This window comes from Vombatus ursinus, unplaced genomic scaffold, assembly GCF_900497805.2.
Source record: "Vombatus ursinus unplaced genomic scaffold, bare-nosed wombat genome assembly UNPS02014804.1, whole genome shotgun sequence".
Taxonomy (NCBI): domain Eukaryota; kingdom Metazoa; phylum Chordata; class Mammalia; order Diprotodontia; family Vombatidae; genus Vombatus; species Vombatus ursinus.
The window spans coordinates 686,055-708,172 of NW_020954582.1; the positions used below are offsets into that span (position 1 = coordinate 686,055).

Below are 22,118 nucleotides of genomic sequence, written 5' to 3' on the forward strand. Positions count from 1 at the left end.
AGGGGAAGGAGTGAGGGGTGACTGACCACAGACTTGGGGGGGGAGGGCAAAGGGGGAGAGAGAAAGGGGGAGGAGAGGGAGGGGGAGGGGAGAGAAAGGGAGAGAGGGAGAAAGGAGGAGGGGGAGAGGGGGAGGAATGAGGGGCAACTGACCACAGACTTGGGGGGGAGGGCAGAGAGAGGGGGAGAGAAAGAGGGAAGGGCGGAGGGAGGGGAGGAGAGGGAGAGAGAGGGGACAGAAAGGGGGAGGGAGAGAGGGAGGGGAAGGAGTGAGGGGTGACTGACCACAGACTTGGGGGGGGAGGGGAGAGAAAGGAGGGGGCAGAGGGGGAGGAGCCAGTGAGCACACAGTCAGCTTCTTTTCTTCCTCAGTCGCTCTGTCAGGCCCAGCCTTAGTTCCCTTAATTCAGAGGAGACCCAAAGAAAGATCAGTACGGTGTCCAGACGGCATCCTCTTGGCCGTCTTATGAAATAGAGCAATTATTTTTGGAATGTTTGCTTGTATATTTTCCATATTGAAGCTGATTTCATATTTTTGGGAATTTTCATCAAAATCATTATGCAGAATGAAAACGAGGCAGATCCCAAAGCAGAGAATCCGGCTTTGTTTCGTGTGTCTCAGACACCACCGCCTCCAGTCACTCTAGTGTGGGCTGAGAGGTCACGTCAGTGGTGTTTGGGTTCCAGATGAATGCCTGGCCCTTAAAGCTGTCCTCATGTGCTCCCTAACGGGAGAAGAGAGACTTTTAGACCTGGGGAGAATCCACTGCAAACACCAGAGCCGTGGGGCGGAGGCGAGGCAGAGGCACCCCCCACCCGGCGTCCACCCACTGGGCTGAGCGAGGGACGGGGGAGGGAGGTGGGAGGTGATGTGTAGGCGTTCATGATGCCGTGTCTCCGTGCAGGTACGGGGGAGGACCAGCCGTCAACCACCTGTACGTGTGTCACACCTGCCAGATAGAAATGGAGAAAGTGGAAAAAAGAAGAAAAATGGAGCTGGAAATGTTTGTGCGGGTAACGATCTTTCCTCTTTCAGATTCTGTGGTTAAGTTGCAGATGAACGGTTGCCATTTGCTCAGAAGGCTAAAACATGGAAATGGTCGGAGGAGAGCACAGGGCCCCAGGCCTGCCGGCCGGTCACCTCCCTCACATCCTCGGGCTCTCTGACCTTTCTGGTGTCCAGCAGCCCCCCCACCCAGCCACCGCCCTCCCTCCCCCTTTCCTGCTCTGGCGCCTGCACCAACCTTTCCATCCTTGAGATCAGAGCTGTTGCGTTACAGTGAAAAAGCCATGAAGTCGGGGCTTCCTCCACGCACATCTCGTCACTAGGAAACGACTCGGAGAGCGCGTTTCCTCTCCGGTGGAGCCGCCGTCTGGTGGCTCATGTTCTAAACTAGACTGTCCTCTGATCCCCTGCGGTGCTGCCTCCCCTCCCGTCCTGCTCCTCACGCACACGGAGGCCTTTGGACAAGGGGAAGGGAAAGCCCTCATAAAGAGCCGCCTTCGAGACGCACCTGCCACGGCACCGTGCCGCCATCCCGCGGCAGGCAGACCGCTACCTTCCTGTCTGGATGTCGTTGGCGAAGCACGTCAGTGTCCTTCAGCTGGCTTGTGGTTCAGCGGCATCGTCCGTCTCGTTCTAAGACCCTGCTATGGGACGTGCCGCGGCCTTTGGGAAACACAGATTTCCAGCACCCCGGAGGTCCCAGGGCGCATCCAGAGGAGCTTAATAAATGCTTCCTGTAGTGAACCAAATTTAATCTGGCCTTTGGGGGATGACTTTGTTAAGCTCTTGCTGTTTGCAGAGTGTTATGTGAACTACTGAGGCAGATTCTAGGGCTTTGAGAGGTCTGGTCTAGCTTGGCCTTTCCAACAGAGTGGGGTTCAGAGTGGAAGAGGCTGGACCATCATGAAGCCATGGAGCTGGGGAGGGGAGAGACGCTTAGACCTGCCGAGTGGGGTCAGACTGGAGGCGGGCAGACCCCCCCCCCCCAGCAGCAATCCATCTATGGTCTAGGCACGTGGAGGGGAGGGGGCTACCGGGGAGAGGTTGAAAGGCAGAAATGGCAATATTTAGCGATGGATAGGATTTGTGGGGTGAGTGGGAGGCAGAGGGCTGTGAATCTGGGTGACGCGGAGGGTGGGGATGGAGGCCCTCAATGAGAGAAGGGAGTCAGAACGAGAGAAGGACTTGGGGGGAAGGAGGGGGGTCAGGACAGCGCCTTGGCCGCACCCCAAGACTGGTAAAGGGAGGCCAGCATCCAGGCGATGGGAATGAGTAGCGCTGTCAGAGGCCAGGAGGGGAGGGAAAGGAGACCAAGGACCTGAGCCAGGATGTTGGACAAGGAGGAGGCTGGAGGGGCTTGGAGGGCAGAGGAGGAGGGGAAGAGAGCAGGGGTGGGGGCGGCCTCTGGAGCCTCTGTGTTTTTCCCTTCCAGCTGAACCGGGCCTTCCAAGAGGAGGAGTCACCGGCTGCATTTTTCTGCATCAGCATGCAGTGGTTCAGAGAGTGGGAAGGGTTTGTGAAAGGGAAAGATGGAGGTGAGTGGCTGGGGAGACACGGGCCCTCGGTTTCCCTTGGGATCTCCTTTGGTTTCCCCAGTTTTGAGCTTCATTATCCAGAAGTCTGGGAGCCAGGGAGCCCTTGTCCCACAGCGTCATGAGCCTGCTCCGTGAGGTGGCAGATGGGAAACCCCAGGCTAATATGTCCCCAAGCCAAAGGTCCAACTTTCCTACCCCCTGGAGAGGACCTCTGGGCAGCCTGGGTCATTGAAGCTTTCAGAGTCCCAGCCTGTCAGTGCTGGACAAGCAAAAAGTGACCCAGATGTGCAGATGTGAACTTGGCCTGGGGCTCCTTGTAAGACCTGGGGATGGAGCAGGTGCCCATCGAGAGGGGAAAGGCTGGGAAACTGGGGAACATGAGTATGATCATGCTGAAGGATGGTTGCCCAAAGGGGATTCAGGAAAAGACCCTGGAAGCCCAGGATGGTCCTGAGGAAAGGGCAAGGAAGAGTGCAAGGGCAGCCCCTGTGCCCGTTGATCCGGAGCGGGAGCTCCCCCTGGAAGAGTGCCCTGTCCAGTCCTGTCCCTCCAGAAAGGACCATGTCCAGACAAGCTGCAGGCAGAGCACCTCTGCAACCAAACACGTCGGGGTCCCCCATCCAGGAGGAAACCCCCAACTTGAGGGTTTTCAGGACTCTCAGTCTTACTAGAAGGTCAGTTAGTCCAGTCAGGAGCCGAGCTCCTCCAGCCTCCCCAAGTGGAGATTTGGGGTCCCAGGATTCTTTTCTGCTCCATCTAGTGTCTGTGCTTGTCTGGCAGGCTGATTTTTTGGTAATTTAGGATTTTAAAACTGACTGGTGTCTTCGGCGAGCCCTTGGGGACAGCTGGCTAGATCCTAAACGAAGGCCCCGTCCCCCTTCAGGCTGTCCCTGGCCCTTTGCTTCTCTCGTTTCTCATTTTGCAATAATGATCTCTGGAGTTTAGCAGAAGCTCCCCCACCAGGTAATCCTGTCAAGCCCTCAGATGGTTTCAAGTTTCTAGCAAGTCCCATGTTGAGCTTTCATAGCCCCTATTCAAGCCGTGGAACATGACTCAGGTGAAAGAACACAGCTCCTGTCTTAGCTCTGAGCCCCTAGTCCCTGACATGCGCTGGACTTGCCTTCCAGCCCTGGGTCCACCATCCGTGCTCCCATTAATGACGGTAGTGAGACACCTGCTTCTTTAGCCTTAGAACCAGGTGTGTTCCCAGTGACATGATAGTGGGACACAGACCCTCAACACAGGGAGGCTGCTGCTTCTTGGCTCTGGGACCCTTGTTGGATTTAGAGCCGCCACCCTGCAGCTCACAGAGCTGGTCCGTGAGCACACTGCAGTACTCGTCGCTCCCCAGCCACAATCCAGCACTTGCTGCGGCAGGGGGCGGCCAGGGAAGTCACGAGGGAGGCCATGTTAACTTCAGTCACACGCTTACAGTGTATCTAGTACAGACCTGCCCTGTTCCTTCTGACAATCACATTTGGCCTTTTCCCTCTGCTATCCTAGATCCCCCCGGTCCCATTGATAACACTAAGATTGCCATCAACAAGGGTGGTAGCATCGTCCTCAAACAAGGTAGGCTGAGCAGTACACACATATCTGCCTGTGTCAGGCTCAGTATTCACATGTGGCTTTTGTCCGGGTTATGGTTGTCGTTTATTGGAGAGTTGTGACATTCTAGTAAAGAGAAAGGCTGCTCCAAAATGGGAGGGTCGAAGGGGTGGATCCCTCCTTCTTACTGGGCTCCCTCATCCCAGGCTGACACGGGGTGGGTGGATGGGTAGATGGACAGAGGGAAGGTTGGGTAGAAGGTTGGACGGACAGATGGATGGGATGGAGAGGATGGATGGATGGATGGATGGACAGACAGAAGATTGGATGGATGGAGGAAAGGTTGGGTGGAAGGTTGGATGGAGAGATGGATGGATGGACAGATGGATAGATGGATGGATGGACAGAAGATTGGAAGAATGGAAGAAAGGTTAGATGGACGGATGGATGGAGGAAAGGTTGAGTGGAAGGTTGGATGAACGGATAGATGGATAGATGGTTGTACAGACAGAAGATTGGATGGATGGAGGGAAGGTTGGATGGATGGATGGATGGGTGAATGAACAGACAGAAGGACGGATGGAAGGAGGAAAGGTTGGATGGAAAGTTGGATGGAGAGATGGGTGGACGGACGGATGGACGGATGGATGGTTGGTTGGTTAGTTGTGTGGAAAGTTGAATGGATGGATAGACAGATAGACGGAAGGTTGGATGGACAGACAGGTGGGCGGACACTGTCTTCAAGGGTCAGGGCTTCTGTTAGCCTCTGTTCTCTAGCCTTTCTTCAAGGTGGACTGAGGAGTAATGGATGATAAGTATTACAAAGTAATTTCATCTCCATTCTGTAGGGGATTGGACACTTTTGGGCAAAGGAACAGGGTCAGAATGTGGGTGTAAAGTGTTGTGTCTGTGATTTCTTTTTTCTATTTTAAGTAGATGTGGGTTTTAGATTTGTTGGACAGGCCTGCCCTCCCCCACCTCCCTTTTTCTGGCTGAATAGGGTTGCTGTGATGTCCCTGGTTAGCTTCTGTCTGTAGAGCCCAGGGCAGGGCTAGACAATGCCAGACACTGTGACCTATGTGTGTGCTCCTCCTCCAGGGGCAGATTCGGGGCAGATTTCTGAAGAAACATGGAATTTCCTTCAGTCCATCTATGGCGGAGGGCCAGAGGTTATTTTGCGCCCGCCTGTCGCCCCCATCGACCCTGACGTGCTGCAAACAGAGGAGAAGATTGAAGTGGAGACTCGGGCCCTCTGACCGCGACGTCCACGGGATATCCTTCCCACTTGCACAAAGAAAAAACCATTCCTGAAAGCATGTTTATTTTCTTGCTTTTCGACCTTTCCCCCCTTTCTTCCTCCTCACTGGGCATTACAGTTGTGGATGAGTATGTCGCGACTTGGAATCCCCTGTAGGTGACGCGTTGAATGCTAAACAATTTACTGTGAAGTCTTTCCAAGGCCACGTTTTGAAAAGGATGAGCTCCGTGTCTTGAGGTTGTTCAATCAGTGGACAGTAGGTCATTGATCTTTTTTACCACATGTATGCTTTGTAGACTTGTAAAATAAAATGGCTTTTAGAATGTTTCTCGAACCTCATCCCGTGATTCTGAGCCTACGTTGAGGGCTCCAGCCAGGGCTCCTGTTGGGAGTGGACTCTGCGGGGCCCTTCACGTTGATCGGAAGGCCGGACCTGCAGGATGCGTCTGAATTTCCCACGACTCAGGAAAAGTATCCCCTCCCCCTTCTCCTGGCACTGCAGTACATACAGGGGGCCGTGAAAACCTCAGCCACACGTTCTCATTTGGATGTATCAAGTATGTGATTGGTTGGGATGAATTTGTCGGCAGATGTAACGTGTCGCTTGTGCGTTGTGGGTGTTAACATGTCGGTCCTCCCAAGCCCAGAGAACATTTCACTGTGTCGGTGGCTGTACAACCTGTAGCGAGTCTTAGGGTCCTTTTCTTTTGAGAGCATGCAGTAAGTGATGTGCATCCATAGCCCTGGCCACCCTGAAGAGCACTTGGACAAGTGCGTCGACATTCCTTCTGAATAATATTCTGTCTGCACCACTCTCCGCGGCATGATTATGTGATGTCCAGAGCTGGGTCGATCGCGAGATTGCCAATGTTGGATGACGCTGGTCGGGGCTGCTGGGGGAGGGACCACTTGTTGCTGCTACAGCTCAAGCAATGTTCTGAACCAGCTCAATAAAGCGATTTTTAAAAATAGTCTTCTGAAGATTTGTGAATGTTCCTGGTTGGGTTCATGCTTGGCGCAAGGCCCTTGGGCATGAGGAGAGGAGAAAATGGAAGGCTTGTGGATCCAGAGCTCAGGCGGGTCGTAGTGCTAGAAGGCGCCATGCAGAAAGGGCGAGGGCAGCAGGGGTACGGGATGCTAAGCAGCTTTCCCCAAGGGAGCCTCACTTCCTGCCTCCACGGGAAGACCTCTGGGAAGGGAGCAAAGATGGCTCGTGGCTTCTTGGGGGTGAGACCTGCTCTCTAATCCCCCAGGTCCCCTCCAAATGAAGTCTCCCCAGTTCCATCAGCCAGTCCTTGCACAGCGTAAGCATGGGCTCTTCACCATCTCTGATAGCACCCTTCCTAAATAGAGGCTTCCCCTCAAAAACAGCATCTGAGAGGGAATTGTTGAGGGCACAAGTCAGCTCCCCATTCCTGGAAGCTCTTCTCAGGGCACCTTGGTGCTGACCTCACTCATTCTGTGGACTGTTAGGCCTACTGCCCAAGTAACCCTCGATCCTTTCCAGGTCAGATCTGTCACAGAGACAGTGGTCTCTGTGAAGACCGTTCTTTGAAGGACTTTTGTCCCTGTTGAGTTTCACTTTAATAGATCCATCAGGGGTCCACTGTTGGCTTTGCCTCCCAGTAAATGGACAAAGGCAGTCACCTGTGCCTTTGTCAGGTCATTGGTAGAAATGTGTGTCCCCGGGCACTTTGCCCAACACCTTCCATGTTGTCTTGGAGCCATCGACGCCTGCTGTCTCACTGCTGCCATTTGACTGGTTCAGAATCCATCTCATTGAGAGGCTGTCCAGGCCACATTCTTCCATCTTTCTCACAGGGAAAGCATGAAGTGTTTGCCGGATACTTTCTGCCAATTTTGTGGCCCCATCCAAAAGGTTAGAGTGGCATGACCTTTAATTGCTGAAGCCATGTCAGCTCTGTGACAGTTCTTCCTTTTCTTTCTATCCCCTCCAAGTACTCGCCCTCTCCCCTGGCTTGGAACAAGACAGCATCCTGTGCAGAAACCTTGCCTGACAACACCCGGGTTTTCTCCTCGTCCCTTCTCCAGAATCCTTGTTTTTTACCTCTGTTCCTCAGTTCACTTTAACAATCTGTCCATGTTATTGTCTCTAATGTGCAAGAACTTTTTCTATTTGCTCTAGGGTTGCTCACATTCTCTAAACTGATTGATTGCTTACTCACTAATTGATCCCTTCTCTTTCTGTTTTGTGACCCATGCTCAGATGTAAGTTTTTCTGAGGACTATGGACCCGATGTGTTCCACTTATCTTTTTCTGCGTCATTTAGCTGGTTTTCCAAATGTCCACCCAACAGTTCTCTCGGGACATATCTGAGGACATAGTTCATCTGGCCCAAGTGACTCGCCCACACAGCCAGCATGGGCAGAGGCTGGCAGAACCTGAATTCAGGTCTTCTTGACCAAGTCCAGCTCTCTGTCCGTGACCCCATGCTGCCTCTGTAGCACCCACACCAAAGTTCTCCAGCATGCCTCCCTCTTCCAAGTAATGGATTTCCTCACACAAGTGTATCTTCTGACTACTCAGTGTTATCCCCTTCCTATCCCCCAACTTCCTTTAAAAATGGCCACCCCTGGGGCAACTAGGTGGCACAATGGATACAGCACTGGCCCTGAAGTCAGGAGGACCTAAGTTCAAATCTGGCCTCAGACCAAACACTTGACACTAACTGTGTGACCCTGGGCAAGTCACTTAACCCCAATTGCAAAAAATGGCCACCCTTTGTTGGCACTGCAGTGCATAAGCCACATACTTGACTACAACTGTTCTCTCAAAGGCCACCATAAAGTCCCTGGCCTTTTCTCCACCCTCATCCTCATTGGCTGCGGCAGTCTCCTCCCTCGGCTTTGTGAACATTGGCCTCCCTTGGCCCCCAGCCTCATCTGACCTTCCTTCTCGTTGACCTTTGGTATTCATCCCCATCCCCACACCCCTAAGGATGGTTGTCCCCCTAAGACCTTGTGTCTCTACAGTCAGTCCTTGATGATCTCATCTCTTATGGGTTCCATGATTAACTCTATGCGAACAACTCCCAAGTTTATAGGTTCACATCCGACTCTGCTAAGCTCATCCTGTATCCGAAATAATAATAATGAACAATAATAATAGCTAACATTTATATTGCCTTAAGGCTTGCAAAGCAATTCATGAATATTCCTTTGGATCTTCACATTATTATTATTATTATCATCTCCATCCTACTTACGAGTAAACAGAGGCTAAGCAACTTGCACAGGTTCTCACAGCTAGCAGGAGTCTGAGGCTGGATTTGAACTCGGGTCTTCCTGACTCCAGGCTTGGCTTCATAACCAGCTCGCTGCCATAGACGTCACCCATTAGACATGTCCATATAGATGACTCATCTGCATCTCAAACTCACTATGTCCCAAGCAGAATGGATTCTTTTCCTGCTCTCCTCCTCCTAAACTGTCCCACCCTCAACTTCCGTTTTTGTGGAGGGCCAGCCCCACAGGTGCCCAGGTCTGTAGTTTCAGCCATGCTTCATTTGACCCTCTCCCATCCCTCCCTCTCCCCTTTTGAATCCATAGCGAAATCCTGTTAATTCTGCCTGCAGAACATCTTCACTCCATCTCTTCCTCTTCACTGATATGGCCGGTTGTTTAGACCGTGGCCATCTCTTGGCCGGTATATTGGCCACTGAGTTGCTCTCCCTCCAATCTGTCCTCTACACAACTGCCAAAATAGCCTTCCCTGGCCTAGCCGTTCCAGATCTTAAATTGTATTGTAAAGCAGCAATCATCAAAACTGCTTGGTACTGGCTAAGAAATAGAGTGGTGGATCAGTGGAATAGGTTAGGTATGGAAGACACAGTAGCCAATGATTATAGTAATCTACTGTTTGATAAACCCAAAGACCCCAGCTTCTGGGGTAAGAACTCACTGTTTGACAAAAACTGCTGGGAAAACTGGAAAAGAGTACGGCAGAAACTAGGCTTAGACCAAAATCTCACACCATATACCAAAATAAAGTCAAAATGGGTTCATAATTTAGATATAAAGGCTGATACTATGAGCAAACTGGGAGAGCAAAGAATAGTTTACCTGTCAGATTTGTGGAGAACAGAAGGATTTATGACCAAACAAGAGATAGAGAACATTATGAAACACAAAATGGATAATTTTGATTATATTAAGTTGAAAAGTTTTTGCACAAACAAAGCCAATGCAACCAAGAGCATTTTTATAACCAGCATCTCTGATAAGGCCTCATTTCTAAAATATATAGAGAACTAAGTCAAATTTATAAGAATACAACAATAAGAATTCCCCAATTGATAAATTATCAAAGGATATGAATAAACAGTTTTCAGATGAAGAAATTAAAGCTATCTATAGTCATATGAAAAAATGCTCAGTCACTATTGATTAGAGAAATGCAAATCAAAACAACTCTGGGGTACCACATCACACCTATCAGATTGGCCAACATGACAAAACAGGAAAATGATAAATGTTGGAGATGTGGGAAAATTGGAACACTAATGTATTGTTGGTCCAGTTGTGAACTGATCCAACCATTTTGGAGAACCATTTGGAACTATGCCCAAAGGGCTATAAAAATGTGCATACCCTTTGACCCAGCAATAGCACTTCTAGGACTGTGTCCCAAAGAGGTCATACAAATGGGAAAAGGACCCACATGTACAAAAATATTTATAACAGCTCTTTCTGTGGTGCCTAAGAATTGTAAATTGAGGGGATATCCATCAATTGGGGAATGGCTGAACAAGTTGTGGTATATGAATGTAATGGAATACTATTGTGCTATAAGAAATGATGAGCAAGCAGACTTCAGAAAAACCTGGAAAGACTTGTATGGACTGATGCTGAGTGAAGTGAGCAGAACCAGGAGAATGTTGCACACAGTAACAGCCACGTTGTGCAATGACTAACTTTGATAGACTTAGCTCTTTTCAGCAATACAAGTATCTAAGACATCTCTGAAAGGCTCATGATGGAAAATGCTGTTCACGTCCAGAGAAAGAATTATGTGGAATTTGAAGGCAGATCGAAGCATACTATCTGCTCTTTTTTTTTCTTTCTGTTTTGTTTTGTTTCTTCTTTCCTGTGGTTCCTCCTATTGGTTCTAATTCTTCTTTACAACATGACTAATGTGAAAATGTTTAATAGGAATGTATATGTAGAGCCTATATCAGATTGCATGCCATCTTGGGGAGGGAAGTGGGGAAGGAGGGGTAGAAAATTTAAAACTGAAAAGCTTATGGAAATGATTGTTGAAAACTAAAAATGAATTCATTAAAAAACAAAAACAAAAACAAAATAGCCTTCCCTAAGGCACTGGTGTGAGCAGGCCCTTCCTGGGCTCAGAAAACAAACAACCCCTCACTGGGAGGAGAACAAATAGCTGGTTGAGAAGCTGTGTGAATACGGGATTGGGATTTCTAATGGTGGGCTTCTTGACCAGAAGTGGAGTGCAACAAGCACAAATGGATCTGCCTGGAGTCTGCCAAGCCAATGAAATGGTCTTTAAACTGCAAAGAAATAACAAGGGAGAGAGTCACCTATTTGCATCCCCCAAACCCAATGCCATAGTGAGTGGTTAAAATGTCGGTCAGAGACATGCTCTAGGAGCCACGTGTGATCCACAGGGAATTGGAGAGCCTAGTCCGGGAAGCAAGTTGGACCCAGTTGGGATCATTGGAACTGGAATATTGCTCTGAGGGTATCTAGCACCTCCCCACAGATCAAATTAGATTAAAAGAGAGTGAATAACATTGCACAGTAAGAGAGGGAGATATAAGGGCAAATCTGGGAGGCAGCATTTGGGGCCTGCTCTCCCTCTTCATCAGTGGAAGAGAAAAAAAGAACATCTGAGTGCGGGTGGACCACCTGGAGAGGAGACAACGAATGTAGAGTTTGGGAAACGGATGATAAATATGGCCCAGGCCTGACGTGGTGATGGAGAAGAGTTTTGGTCGTCGAGACATCTATTGACGTCTGCCAAAAGCAGAGCAACTTCGAATAATTAATTATCTTCTGAGAAGGGAGGAATCAACAAGGGAAGCTGCTCTTCCAGACCAGACTCTCACCACTAAGGAGGAACAGTTTGCTGAAGTAGAAATGGGACCTGTGGTGGGCAGCAACCATTCATTTTCAGAATTTGTGAAAGACAGTAAGAGAAAAGCTGCATATACCCTTGTACAGACCCTAGATTTTTGGAGAACAGGGAGGTCAAAGCGTTCAGGGAAAGGGAGGTAGGATTTCATGACCTACAACCTGAACCCTGACTCTACAAACGAGAAGCCCAAGAGGGATGAGAAGTTCCAAGAAAAAGATTTTGAAGAGAGAAAGAGAAGCATTTCTCATGATTAGGAATTGTCGTCATGAGATCATGGCGATGTCAATGGAGCTCATTAACCAGCTTACGCTCTAAAGAAGACCGTAACAGAAGATAAGCGCAACGTTCAAAGACAGATCATTGAGCAACAGACTAGAAAACTTCGATTTGGCATAAGCCCATGACTAAATTGTGAATCCGGATCAATTGACTCCAGTTCAAAATTCAGCCAGCGGTACTGTTCTCTACCCTACACTCTCCATTATAAGCATTTTGGGCTCAGGTTTGGGATTGTCATCGGTGTAGAGATGTCCCTCCCCCCAGTACTCACACACCAATCAGATGGATGTAGGATAGCGTTTATCTGTAATTTAGAGTTCTAGAATCCTAGTTCTAGAGCCAGAAGGAACCCTAGAGGTCATATAATCTGAAGCCCTTTGTTTTTACACTTGAAGAAACTGAGGGCCCCAAAGATGGACTTGCTCAGAATCTCAGTGAATGGCAGCACCCCTCCCCCCCACCCCGAACCTTCTGGGCTCTTTCTACATCTTCCTCATTCTGGTTTCTCTTGTTTGTTCCACGGCCCGTCTTGATGACCTCTTGCTATTTGTTACTGTGAAATCCCTTGCCACGGCAGGCATGCATGGCAGACAGCCCCAACTGCACAATGTCTACATGAGCCACTGGAGATCAATCAGGTTTCACCCCCTACAGATGCATGGACCACGGGCTCAGCTGGGCATTCCCAGCTTACTCAGCATTTTTTCTGCCTTCCCTGGGTCTCCACCATCCTTTAGAGCAGAATGACCATCACCCACTGCACCCTGCAGGCAGGAAGCTCATATCTTCCCTTGCACCCAGCTATAGAAGCCTGTGGTCGTCATTCAACCCCATTGCTGCCTTCATCCCCAGCCTCAGTTCTTATAGCATCTCCCCCACTAGAGGATCCATGAAGGGTCCTGAATGCCAGACTTAGCAGTTTGTGTTTGATCTTGTAGGCAGATTGGAAACCTGGTTGTGTCCTGTATGTACCCATCAATGTAAATGTTGCCTTCCCCATTTGAATGGAAGTTCACTGAAGGCAGGAGCTTCTTCTGGGCCATTCTTTGTCTCTCCAGCCCTTGGCACAGTGCCTGGCACATAGCAAGGGTTTAATGAAATCATATAGATTGGTTGCTTTTTTAAAATAATATTTATTTTTTCCAATTACGTGTAAAGACAATTTTTTAACGTTCATTTAAGAAAAATGCTGAGTTCCAAATTTTTTCCCTCCCTCCTTCCCCAGCCCCCTCCCTAAAACAGTAATTTCATATAGGTTATTTATGTGCAGTCATGTAAAACATATTTCCATATTAGTCACATTGTGAAGGTAGAAACAGACCAAACGGAAAAAAAATACATAAAAAAGAAAGTGAAAATAGTATGCTTCTATCTGTATTCAGACTTCATCAGTTCTTTCTCTGAAAGTAGATAGCATTTTTCATCACGAGTCCTTTGGAATTGTCTTGGATCATTGTATTGCTGAGAAGAGCTAAGTCTATCAAAGTCAGTCAACACACAGCGTGGCTTTTACTGTGTACAACATTCTCTTGGTTTTGCTCACTTCACTCAGCATCAATTCATGTAAGTCCAGGTTTTTCTGAAGTCTGCCTGCTCATCATTTCTTATAGCACTATAGTATTCCATTACATTCATATAAGCCATTACCCAGTTGATGAGCATCCCCACAATTTCCAGTTGTTTCTCACCAGGAAGAGAGCTGCTATAAATATTTTTGCACATGTGGGTCCTTTTCTAGTTTTTGTGATCTCTTTGGGATACAGATCTACAAGTGGTATTTCTGGGTCAAAGGGTATGCACAATTCTATAGCCCTTTGGGCATAGTTCCAAATTGCTCTTCAAAATGATTGGATCAGTTCACAATTCCACCAACAATGTATTAGTGTTCCAATTTTCCCACATCTTCTCCAACATTTATCATTGTCCTGTTTTGTCATGTTGGCCAGTCTGATAGGTGTGACGTGGTACCTCAGAGTTGTTTTGATTTGGATTTCTCTAATCAACAGTGATTTAGAGCATTTTTTCATATGACTATAGATAGCTTTAATTTCTTCATCTGAAAATTGCCTGTTCATATCCTTTGACCATTTATCATTTGGGGAATGGGACCTATGATTTCACCAGTGTAGAAGGCTCCAGATGAAGGGCTTTCTGTGCCAAAGCCAGCAAGCCACTGGCTGCTGCGCTGTCTGGGCCCGGAGGGTAACCGAAGTGACTTCCTCAGGGACATGCACAGGCAGGATTGTTTGTGGCCAGTGAGACTTGAAACCAGGTCATCCTGACTCCAAGGCTGGTCCTCTCTCCACGAGTCCAGGCTGCCTTGGGCCGAATTCATGATTGCTTGTAAAATAATGTAGAAACAAACATACTGAGTGTAGATCTAAAGTAGGAACTTTTTGGCCACCCAAATAAGAGTGAAGCTGTGCAAATAATAATAAAAACCGGCTGCCTTATGTTTGTAGGTTCTCAAGGATCTGCGGACAAAAGTGTCTTCTATACTGATTTGAAAGGAATTGAAGATTAGTGTTTAGCAGGGAGTAGGTGCTTTTTCCACCTAGTCTCTGCCACCCTCCATATCAGGAGTACATCACCAAGAAAGCTCTAAGCAGGTGCAGGTTAGAAGCCAAATGTTTCTGAGATTCTGTAGCCAAGGGGCAATTCCTTTCATTCAGTCGCCACAGTCATGATCTGACCATGGCACCCCCTTAACTCAATAAACGTGAGCATTGCCCCAGGAGCAAATACCAAAGGCACTGTTTGGGGTTCAGAGACCTCCCTAACCCAGGTCCCTCCTCCCTTTCCAGTCTTCTCACACCTCTCTCTTCACCACAGACTCTGATCCAGGGCCCTGGCCTCCAGGCTGTTCCACAAACAAGACCCTCTCTGTTGTCTCCTAAAGTCTGAAGAACGAGAGGATGGCTGCTCTTAGGCCCTCCTCAGGCCTCCCTAGGCCCCGGGGTGGGAGGGGCAGTCCCAAGCTACCCTTATGAGCTGGAGAGCATGATGTCAAGGACACAGAGGGATTTGTCATGGCATTGATTTGGTTGTGCCTTCCAACAAGGCAGCCTGCCTGGGCCTGTGTGTTCTGTGTGACTCCTGCCCAGACCATGGTTTGCTACAGGAGAGTCACTTGATGGACTAGAGGCCTGGCTCCATCTTTCCCTCACTTTGCAAGGTGCCGTCCTTCCATCTTACTCTGAGACCAAGCGCTCTTCTCTTCCTGTCAAACCTTTCTTGATGAAATCCTTTGCTCCTTCTTCTTTGGAGTTCATCTCTGCATTCACATCATCATCATCACCTCCTTCTTCTAACACATATCATAGTACTGGCAACAACTGATCTGGCTATATGAATATATGTATCTGACTCAGTTAAACTTCTACCTCTCTGTTAAAATAGATTTCATTTTTAGGCATAATTTGGTGCTCACCATGTGCAGGACTTGACAGGAAGCTTCTATCTACTCTTTCTTTGGCTTCTCACTTCTCAGCTCACCTGTCCCCTTAGATTTCTCACCTCAAGCTCCAGTCTTCTTGCTCTCTGGGCTTCCTTTATGAGTCATTCACACCTGACCTGGCACCCTCCTTCTCCCTGAAGTGGTCTCTTCAACCCTGGACTTTTCCTTTGGTCCCAGTTCTCAGATTATGTTCTACGCATCTTTCTTATTGAATGTAAACTTGGCCGCCCTTTTACTTCCCTCTCTCATCTGCCCCCCCCTTCCCTTGAACCATCTCATCTTTATTTCTAGTCATGGACAAGGAAGGAATTTGTTTTGCTTTATTATGGATATTTGTGAGAAGGTTTTTCTTTTTCTTCCCTTTTTTCTTTTGTAGCATAAAATCCTGGCCCATTCTCCCAGAGCCAGGCTTCCGTCACATCAGCTTGGTCTGTGAAGGCTCAAAACTTAGTTTGGTTCCAACATAGCACCCATTCAATAAACTCCAGAGGCTCCCTATGGCCTCCAGGAGCAGATACAAAATGCTTTGTTTGGCATTCCAAGCCCTTGGTAACCCAGCCCCTCCTACCTTCCAGTCTTCTTACTCCACACTCCTCAGTACCTACTCTTTGATTCAGTGGTGCTGATCTCCTCTCTCAGCTCTGGGCATTGTCTCTGGCTGTCTTCCATGCCTCCACACTCTCCCTCCCGCTCTGACCACTGACCTCCCTGGCTTCCTTAAGATCCACCTAAAATGCCCCCTCCTACAGGAAGTCTTCCCCAAGCCCTCTTAGTCCCAGTGTCTTCCCTCTGCTAATTATGTCCTATTTATCCTGCACAGAGCTTGTTTGCACACATTTGCTTGCACGTTGTCTCACCTGTTAGATTGTAAGTTCCTTGAAGGCAGGGACTGTCTTTTGTCTCTTTTCAAATCCCTGACACTTAGCACAATCCTTGGCACATAGTAGGTGCTTAATAAAGGTTATTGATTGATTGAAATGAAACAATGACCCAAAGAAAGGTCCCCCACTCACTTCCTTGGCCAGCTTTCCCTCAGTTGTCCCTAGCTGTGAAGACAGCTGTGAGAGACTCTACCATATTACCCCATATATATTTTGCATGTACATACTCACATATGTAAATCAGGTAAGAGACACTCTCACATAAGTTCTGTAGGTTTGCTGGTGATCCATACCTGGGCACAAGACTTTCCCATGTAACAAATATATTTGACCCGCCTCATCCGCTTATCCCACAGGACTCCAGCCTTTCCTCTCTCCAGCAGAGACCCCTTTCTATATCTAGCTCTGGGAACAGCAATCACATAAACACTCCCATTTCTACAAAGGATTTGACTGCACTTTCCATCCCTGTGACTTCCCTGTCCAAAACATCCCTCCTTGGTCGCCACCCTCTCATGTATTCTGTCTTCCCCTATTGGGATGGAAACTCCTGGAGGGCAGGGACTGTCCTGATTTTTGTGTTTGTTCTCTCCAGTGCTCATCATGCCTAGCACATAGTAAACTCTTACTAAATGTCTGTGCCTTCATTTATGGATACTGTCTCCTTAAATAGAATGGAAGCTCCTGGAGGACAGGGACCATTTCTTTTGCACTTATGTATCCCCCAGTGCCTAACACAGGGCCTGAAGCATTGTAGGTGCTTCATAAATAAATGATACCACACTGTCTCTCTTAGACTGCCATTTTTTATTTGTTACTCTTCTGATGCTACAAAATAGGAAATATGGGTACTCATTCAGTGTTCTATTTTTGCTCATCTCTAGAATTTTCAACCACTTTGCTGGCATTTTGTCCAGGCTGTAGATTGAGGACACATCTAAAATGAAGACTGGATTCAAGCCACTTAGAGTAAAAGATAGAATCAGGGATTAGTCAGTGGGTCAGTAAGCATTTTTAAGTGTTTACTCTGTGTCAGACTTGGGCAGCTATGTGGTGCAGTGGATAGAATGTTGGGCCTGGAGTTAGGAAGACTCATCTGTTTGGGTTCAAATCCAGCCTCAGACACTTCCTAGCTGTGTGACCCCGGGCAAGTCACTTCTTGTTTTACCTCAGTTTCCTCACCTATAAAATGAGTTGGAGAAGGAAATGGCAAACCACTCCAGTGTCTTTGTCAGGAAAACCCCCAGTGAGGTCACAGGGAGTCAGACACGACTGAAAATGACTGAATAACAAAAATGTGTCAGTCATTGTGATAAAAGAGAAAAGGAAAGCCAGAAAAATGGTTCCTGCCTTCAGTGTTGCTGAGGGGTAGGGGAAGCGAGGACCAGGAAAGGCATTCTGCAGGTGGGATTGGATCTGAGTTTGAAGGGAGCAAGATAAACTCAGAGGTGGAAGGGAGAAGGGAGAGGATTCTAGGCCTGGGGCCAGCCAGGGCAAAAGGCAGCATTGTGGGGAGATGGAGTGTCAGGGGAGAGGGACGTCAAATTGGCATGACTAGATCAAAAGATGCCTAGAGTTGCCAGAGCGGAATCAAATCTAAGAAGCCTAGAAAAGGAAGAGGGGCTTTACATTTGACCCTGGAGGTAACCAGGGCCACTAGAATTTGTTGAGTAGGGGGAGTGATGTGGCTGCCTCTACTCTTGAAGAATCATTTTGGTAGCAGAATGGAGGATTGATTGGAGTGGGGAGAGCCGAGGCAGGAAGGCCAATGAAAGGTCTCTTACAATGATCCTGGTGAGAATTGCTGCGTGGTTGTGGAAGTGGAGAAAAGGGCCATATTACAGGGGCTTCTGGGGAGACAGAAGAGACAAGACTTGGCAGTGGGACTATGAGACATGTTGAGTGAGAATGAGGAGTCAAGGATAATGAAGAATGAGCTTATGTGTGCCCTCCTCAGGGCTGGGGAAGTTGGGGAAAGGGTAGGGTTTGAGGGAAAAGATAACAAGTTATGTTTTGGATATGCAGACTTTGAGATGCAGATGGAAGGTGGTTCTAGAATGTCATCAGGGGCTTGCCTGACATCCCCAGATCCTGACGTTGAGGTGCCCTCCTCCCCTAACCACCTGGGTGGGTGCAGCATTCTCTGAATTGCTGCAATGTTCTCCTCCTGGTTCAGGCTCTTTGCTGCTGCATCCAGAGGGTGAGGATCCCTGTTTTCCTACAGCATGGGCCCTATGAACTGAACTGGGGACAGGGGAAGGACTTTCTTCCCCTGTTTTCCTTCTCTTTTACTCCACTCCAAGAGAGGGACCTGGGCACGTTGGTTTCTGTTCTGTCATTTGTCCTTCAAATACCAGTTTCAGGTGCCAGGGGTGATCCTCACCAGACCCACCAGACCTGGGAGTTTGAGCAATGGTGACCTTGCAGCCAGGATTCCAGGAAGGATGTTGAGACTGGCCAGCTCAGCAAGGAAGCCCTGAGAAGCCAGGTGCCTGGAACTCAAGCCTAAAGGTGGTCTGAACTGGGAACTGGGACCATATAGGAACTGAGGCACACTATGAACTTAATCCTCCTTCCTCCTCCAGAGACTAAGGCAGTGTAAGGGGGAGGAGGATTCTGCTTCCCTTGTGTTGGGGACTCAGTTGATATCTTTGTGATTATGTCTTTTGAAATAAATATTTCTTTGTAAAAGCTAGCATGATTATTATTGGTTAAAAGGATTTGGGAAAAATTTATAAAAAAGGAATTGGGGCACAGGGACCACCCCCTACACTTGAGAAGCACCGTCCCTGGGGGCTGCAGCCATTGGCAGAGGCCCTAGACATCCTTGAATCCCTATGGGGAGAGCCAGAGAGGCCTGGGGGATGTGGGGAAATGTAACCTGCCTGAACTGCCAGGTATTGTGGGCCAGGGTAGTCAGTATTACAGGGACTGTAGCTCAGAAGAGAGACACGCAGCTGCACAGAGATGTCATAGTGGCAATGAGAGAACAGAGGTGAGAGAGAAGATGGCCCAGGACAGAACCTTGGTGGACACCACGGTTCGTCAGTGTGATGTGGAAGAATAAGCGGAGGAGGAACTATCAGATGGATAAACAGAGACCCGGGGGGGACAGTTCCAGGACAGCCCCAAGAGAAGGCAGCATTCGTGAGGAGAGGCGTCAAATAATGCAGAGAGGACCTTTCTGCATCCAGATTGACATGGCAGTCCCTGGCCCTTCCAAGATCCCTGTGTTTGATCTTTGCAGAAAGAAAGCAAAAGTGGAAAAAAGAAAAAGAAAACCCTCGTAGCAAATGTGCATAGTCAAGTGTAATGGGGCTTTGAGACCTGCCCAGAACGCTGAGGATGGAAGCCTTCACAGTGACTCTGAGAAGTGGGCTTGGCACCCTGGTCTTTCTCTTTTCAGTTCTAGATGCAGTCAGTGGGGTTCTGGGTCTGGGAGCCTGAGCCGAGGAGGCTCTAGAGCCAGGATGCTCAGATGCTGCTGTCGGCTGGGCAGAAAAGTCCAGAGAGGTTAGGGTGTCAGCACACGAGCCCAGGGGCTTTGGGTGAGGCTTCACCTTCTCTCCCCAGAGACAAGAGGCAGAAGGGGGATTGTACCCCCAGAAGCGGGGGAATGTTTGTGTGCTTGTTCTCGTGGTACATCAGAAGGAAATCTTCCTGTGTAAAAGACAATCTGATAACTAAATGGTTAAGTGCAACTGGGGTGCTTGGACCCCTAAAATGGAAGGAATGTTTGGGGGCTTAAGCCAGTGGCAGAAGCTCGACAGGCCCCAAGCCCCTTAAGGACACTGGAGAATCCTGGGGGAGGGGGGAGGGAACAGCAGGCTCTCAGGAGCCAGGTCGGTCAGTGACACAAGCAACACAAATTTCTATATTGGCCAAATTAAAAAACACATGTCCCATTCTGCATGCCTTTCTTAAGGAGTGCTATCTGTGCAGGGAAAGAGACCGTGGGTCAATGACTAGCTAGCAGCTATGGCAGGACCAAGGGAGCCATTTTTTTAAAGGGGAGCGGGTACATGAACATTTTGTAGACCCCAGTAAAGAAGCCAGTAGACAGGGGAGACCCAAGAAAAAGGAGAGGGGTGAGAGTGGGAGCAATCTGGTGGAGAAGATGGTGGGGGGGGGGGGCTGATGAAGTCAGAACTCCTTTGACTTTAAAGCTCTTTTGATGAGATTTGCAATGTACCAGACAAATACATTCATGCTACCCTCGGTCAAGTGTCCTCCCTTCCTGACTAGGAGTCTTTCATTCTTATTTTTCAAATTGTTGTTCAGAAATCCAAATTCCATTTTCAGACATCATCACAATAACAACCTATTAACATCCCAAATCAAACTGTCTCTTCTGTTTCTCTTATTTTCAAGGAGAGGAAGATACAACGTGGGCCCTGACAATGTTTGTCTTCTTGCCCTAGACTTCACAATCTTTGGCAATATGTTTTAGGTGCTTTTTAGCAGTATCATTTATGCCTACATAAATAGCCAGAAGTGGGTAGTAGCCATCTTTTTGGATAAGCCTTAGGTGTCTATCTGTTATGTCTTGTTGGGATAGGTCTTGTATTCATAGAAAGCACTTAAAAGATTTTTCTTTCATTTGTTCATTCATATCCCAGGAAAACAATGGACTTCGCTAGAGTTGTTATCAGATCAACAAACAGCTGCCTCAGTATCTCTGAGCAGGGAGTTCCACCACCATTCTTCTTCCTCTGGCCCTGGTGAGATAGTTTCTTGCTTCATGGTTTCTGCAGCTATAAGGGATCGTTCCTTGGAGGTTAGTAGCTGCTTTGTATTCAGAGTAGCTAGCTTGCTCCTCTACAGAGAGAATCTCATACATTGGGTTATTTTCGTTCCAAGTACACAGCACTCTTTTTCCTTCCCTTCCTCGTCTGTGTGACATCTTTCTTCTCTCCTGCCTTTTGACAAGTATCAAACCTCCCCCCGTCTTCATACCCTTTGCCTTCCCCCACATCGGGACCCTCTACTTCGGGTCCCTTGCAGGAAGTAGTGGGAGAAGCTTCCTCCAGCTTCATCACCTTCTGCTCTGGGAGGGAAACCCGTCTGCACTAAGCGCTTGGAAAGTCATCACTTGGCTGGAGCAGTCAACAAAGACCACATTGTTGAGGTGAATCACTGCGAAATGATGCCTGTTCTCCAGTGCTGACTTGGATTCTCAGTCTTGCAATTTCAACTATGTGTAGTTTGCATCTCACCTCTAAGTTCCTCATTATGACTTTTACAGCCATTTGACACTCCTTAGGAATGTGCCAGCCACACCCAGCTTCCTTCTTAGTCTCAATAGCAACCTTGGAACCAAACCACAAATCCTTTCCCTTTTCAGATTAACCTCATATTCACTTCACTAATTTTGTTTTACTTACCAGTTTCTTTAACTTGTCAATTATTTTGTCTGGAGTGAAATTTAACAAAAAGGCAAACCAAGGCATGCTTCTCCAAGCAGGATAACAGTTTTTTAGTAGAGTGTCATACCAGTTAGTAAAGGGATCAATGGCTACCTCAGGTTCCAGCCAAAGACTAAGAATTGGAGATGCAACTCTTTTTCATAATCATAGAACAAAGAATAGCACAGAGTAGGTAAGGAGATTATAGTATTGGTTATAACACTGGCAGTATCATGAGGGTAAGGGATCATGATTAGTAACATCAAGCAAAGTGGGCTTACATAGCACGTGGGATTAAGGTCACCCTCTCTGTCTCTAGGGAATACTTTTGTGAATTTATGAGAGCTGCATCCCGAGGTCATTGGTAGAGAACCAGGGATGTGGGCTCACTGGCGCCCGAGAATGAGATAAGAGCACCTTTTTAATTGGCAAGGATGAGGCTAAAGATGGGACAAGGTCAGCTATTCCACAGCTCAAGGGCAACACACAAATACCATGAGGTTTCTGAGACTCAATTTATATGGTTATGCCTTGGCAGGAGAGATTTGCAGGTGGTGTTGCTGCAATAACAATTCTCATAGTGTTTTATGAGAGAGTTGTACCTCTAAAGTCTAGCTCAGAATTTCTCT

At 48.0% G+C, this 22,118-nt stretch overlaps 1 protein-coding gene across 6 annotated transcripts in view; it reads left to right on the forward strand.

Moving 5' to 3' along the window:
- USP33 (ubiquitin specific peptidase 33) overlaps positions 1-6,317 on the forward strand; it is a 56,043-nt gene extending 49,726 nt beyond the window's left edge. For all 6 annotated transcript variants that reach the window (XM_027874008.1, XM_027874009.1, XM_027874010.1 and 3 more), the window contains 4 exons: positions 905-1,013; positions 2,438-2,540; positions 4,044-4,112; positions 5,187-6,317. In XM_027874008.1, the coding sequence (XP_027729809.1) occupies positions 905-1,013; positions 2,438-2,540; positions 4,044-4,112; positions 5,187-5,344 (439 nt within the window). In that variant the 3' untranslated portion in view covers positions 5,345-6,317. The remainder of the gene's footprint in view (positions 1-904; positions 1,014-2,437; positions 2,541-4,043; positions 4,113-5,186) is intronic.
- The last annotated feature ends 15,801 nt before the right edge of the window (positions 6,318-22,118 follow it).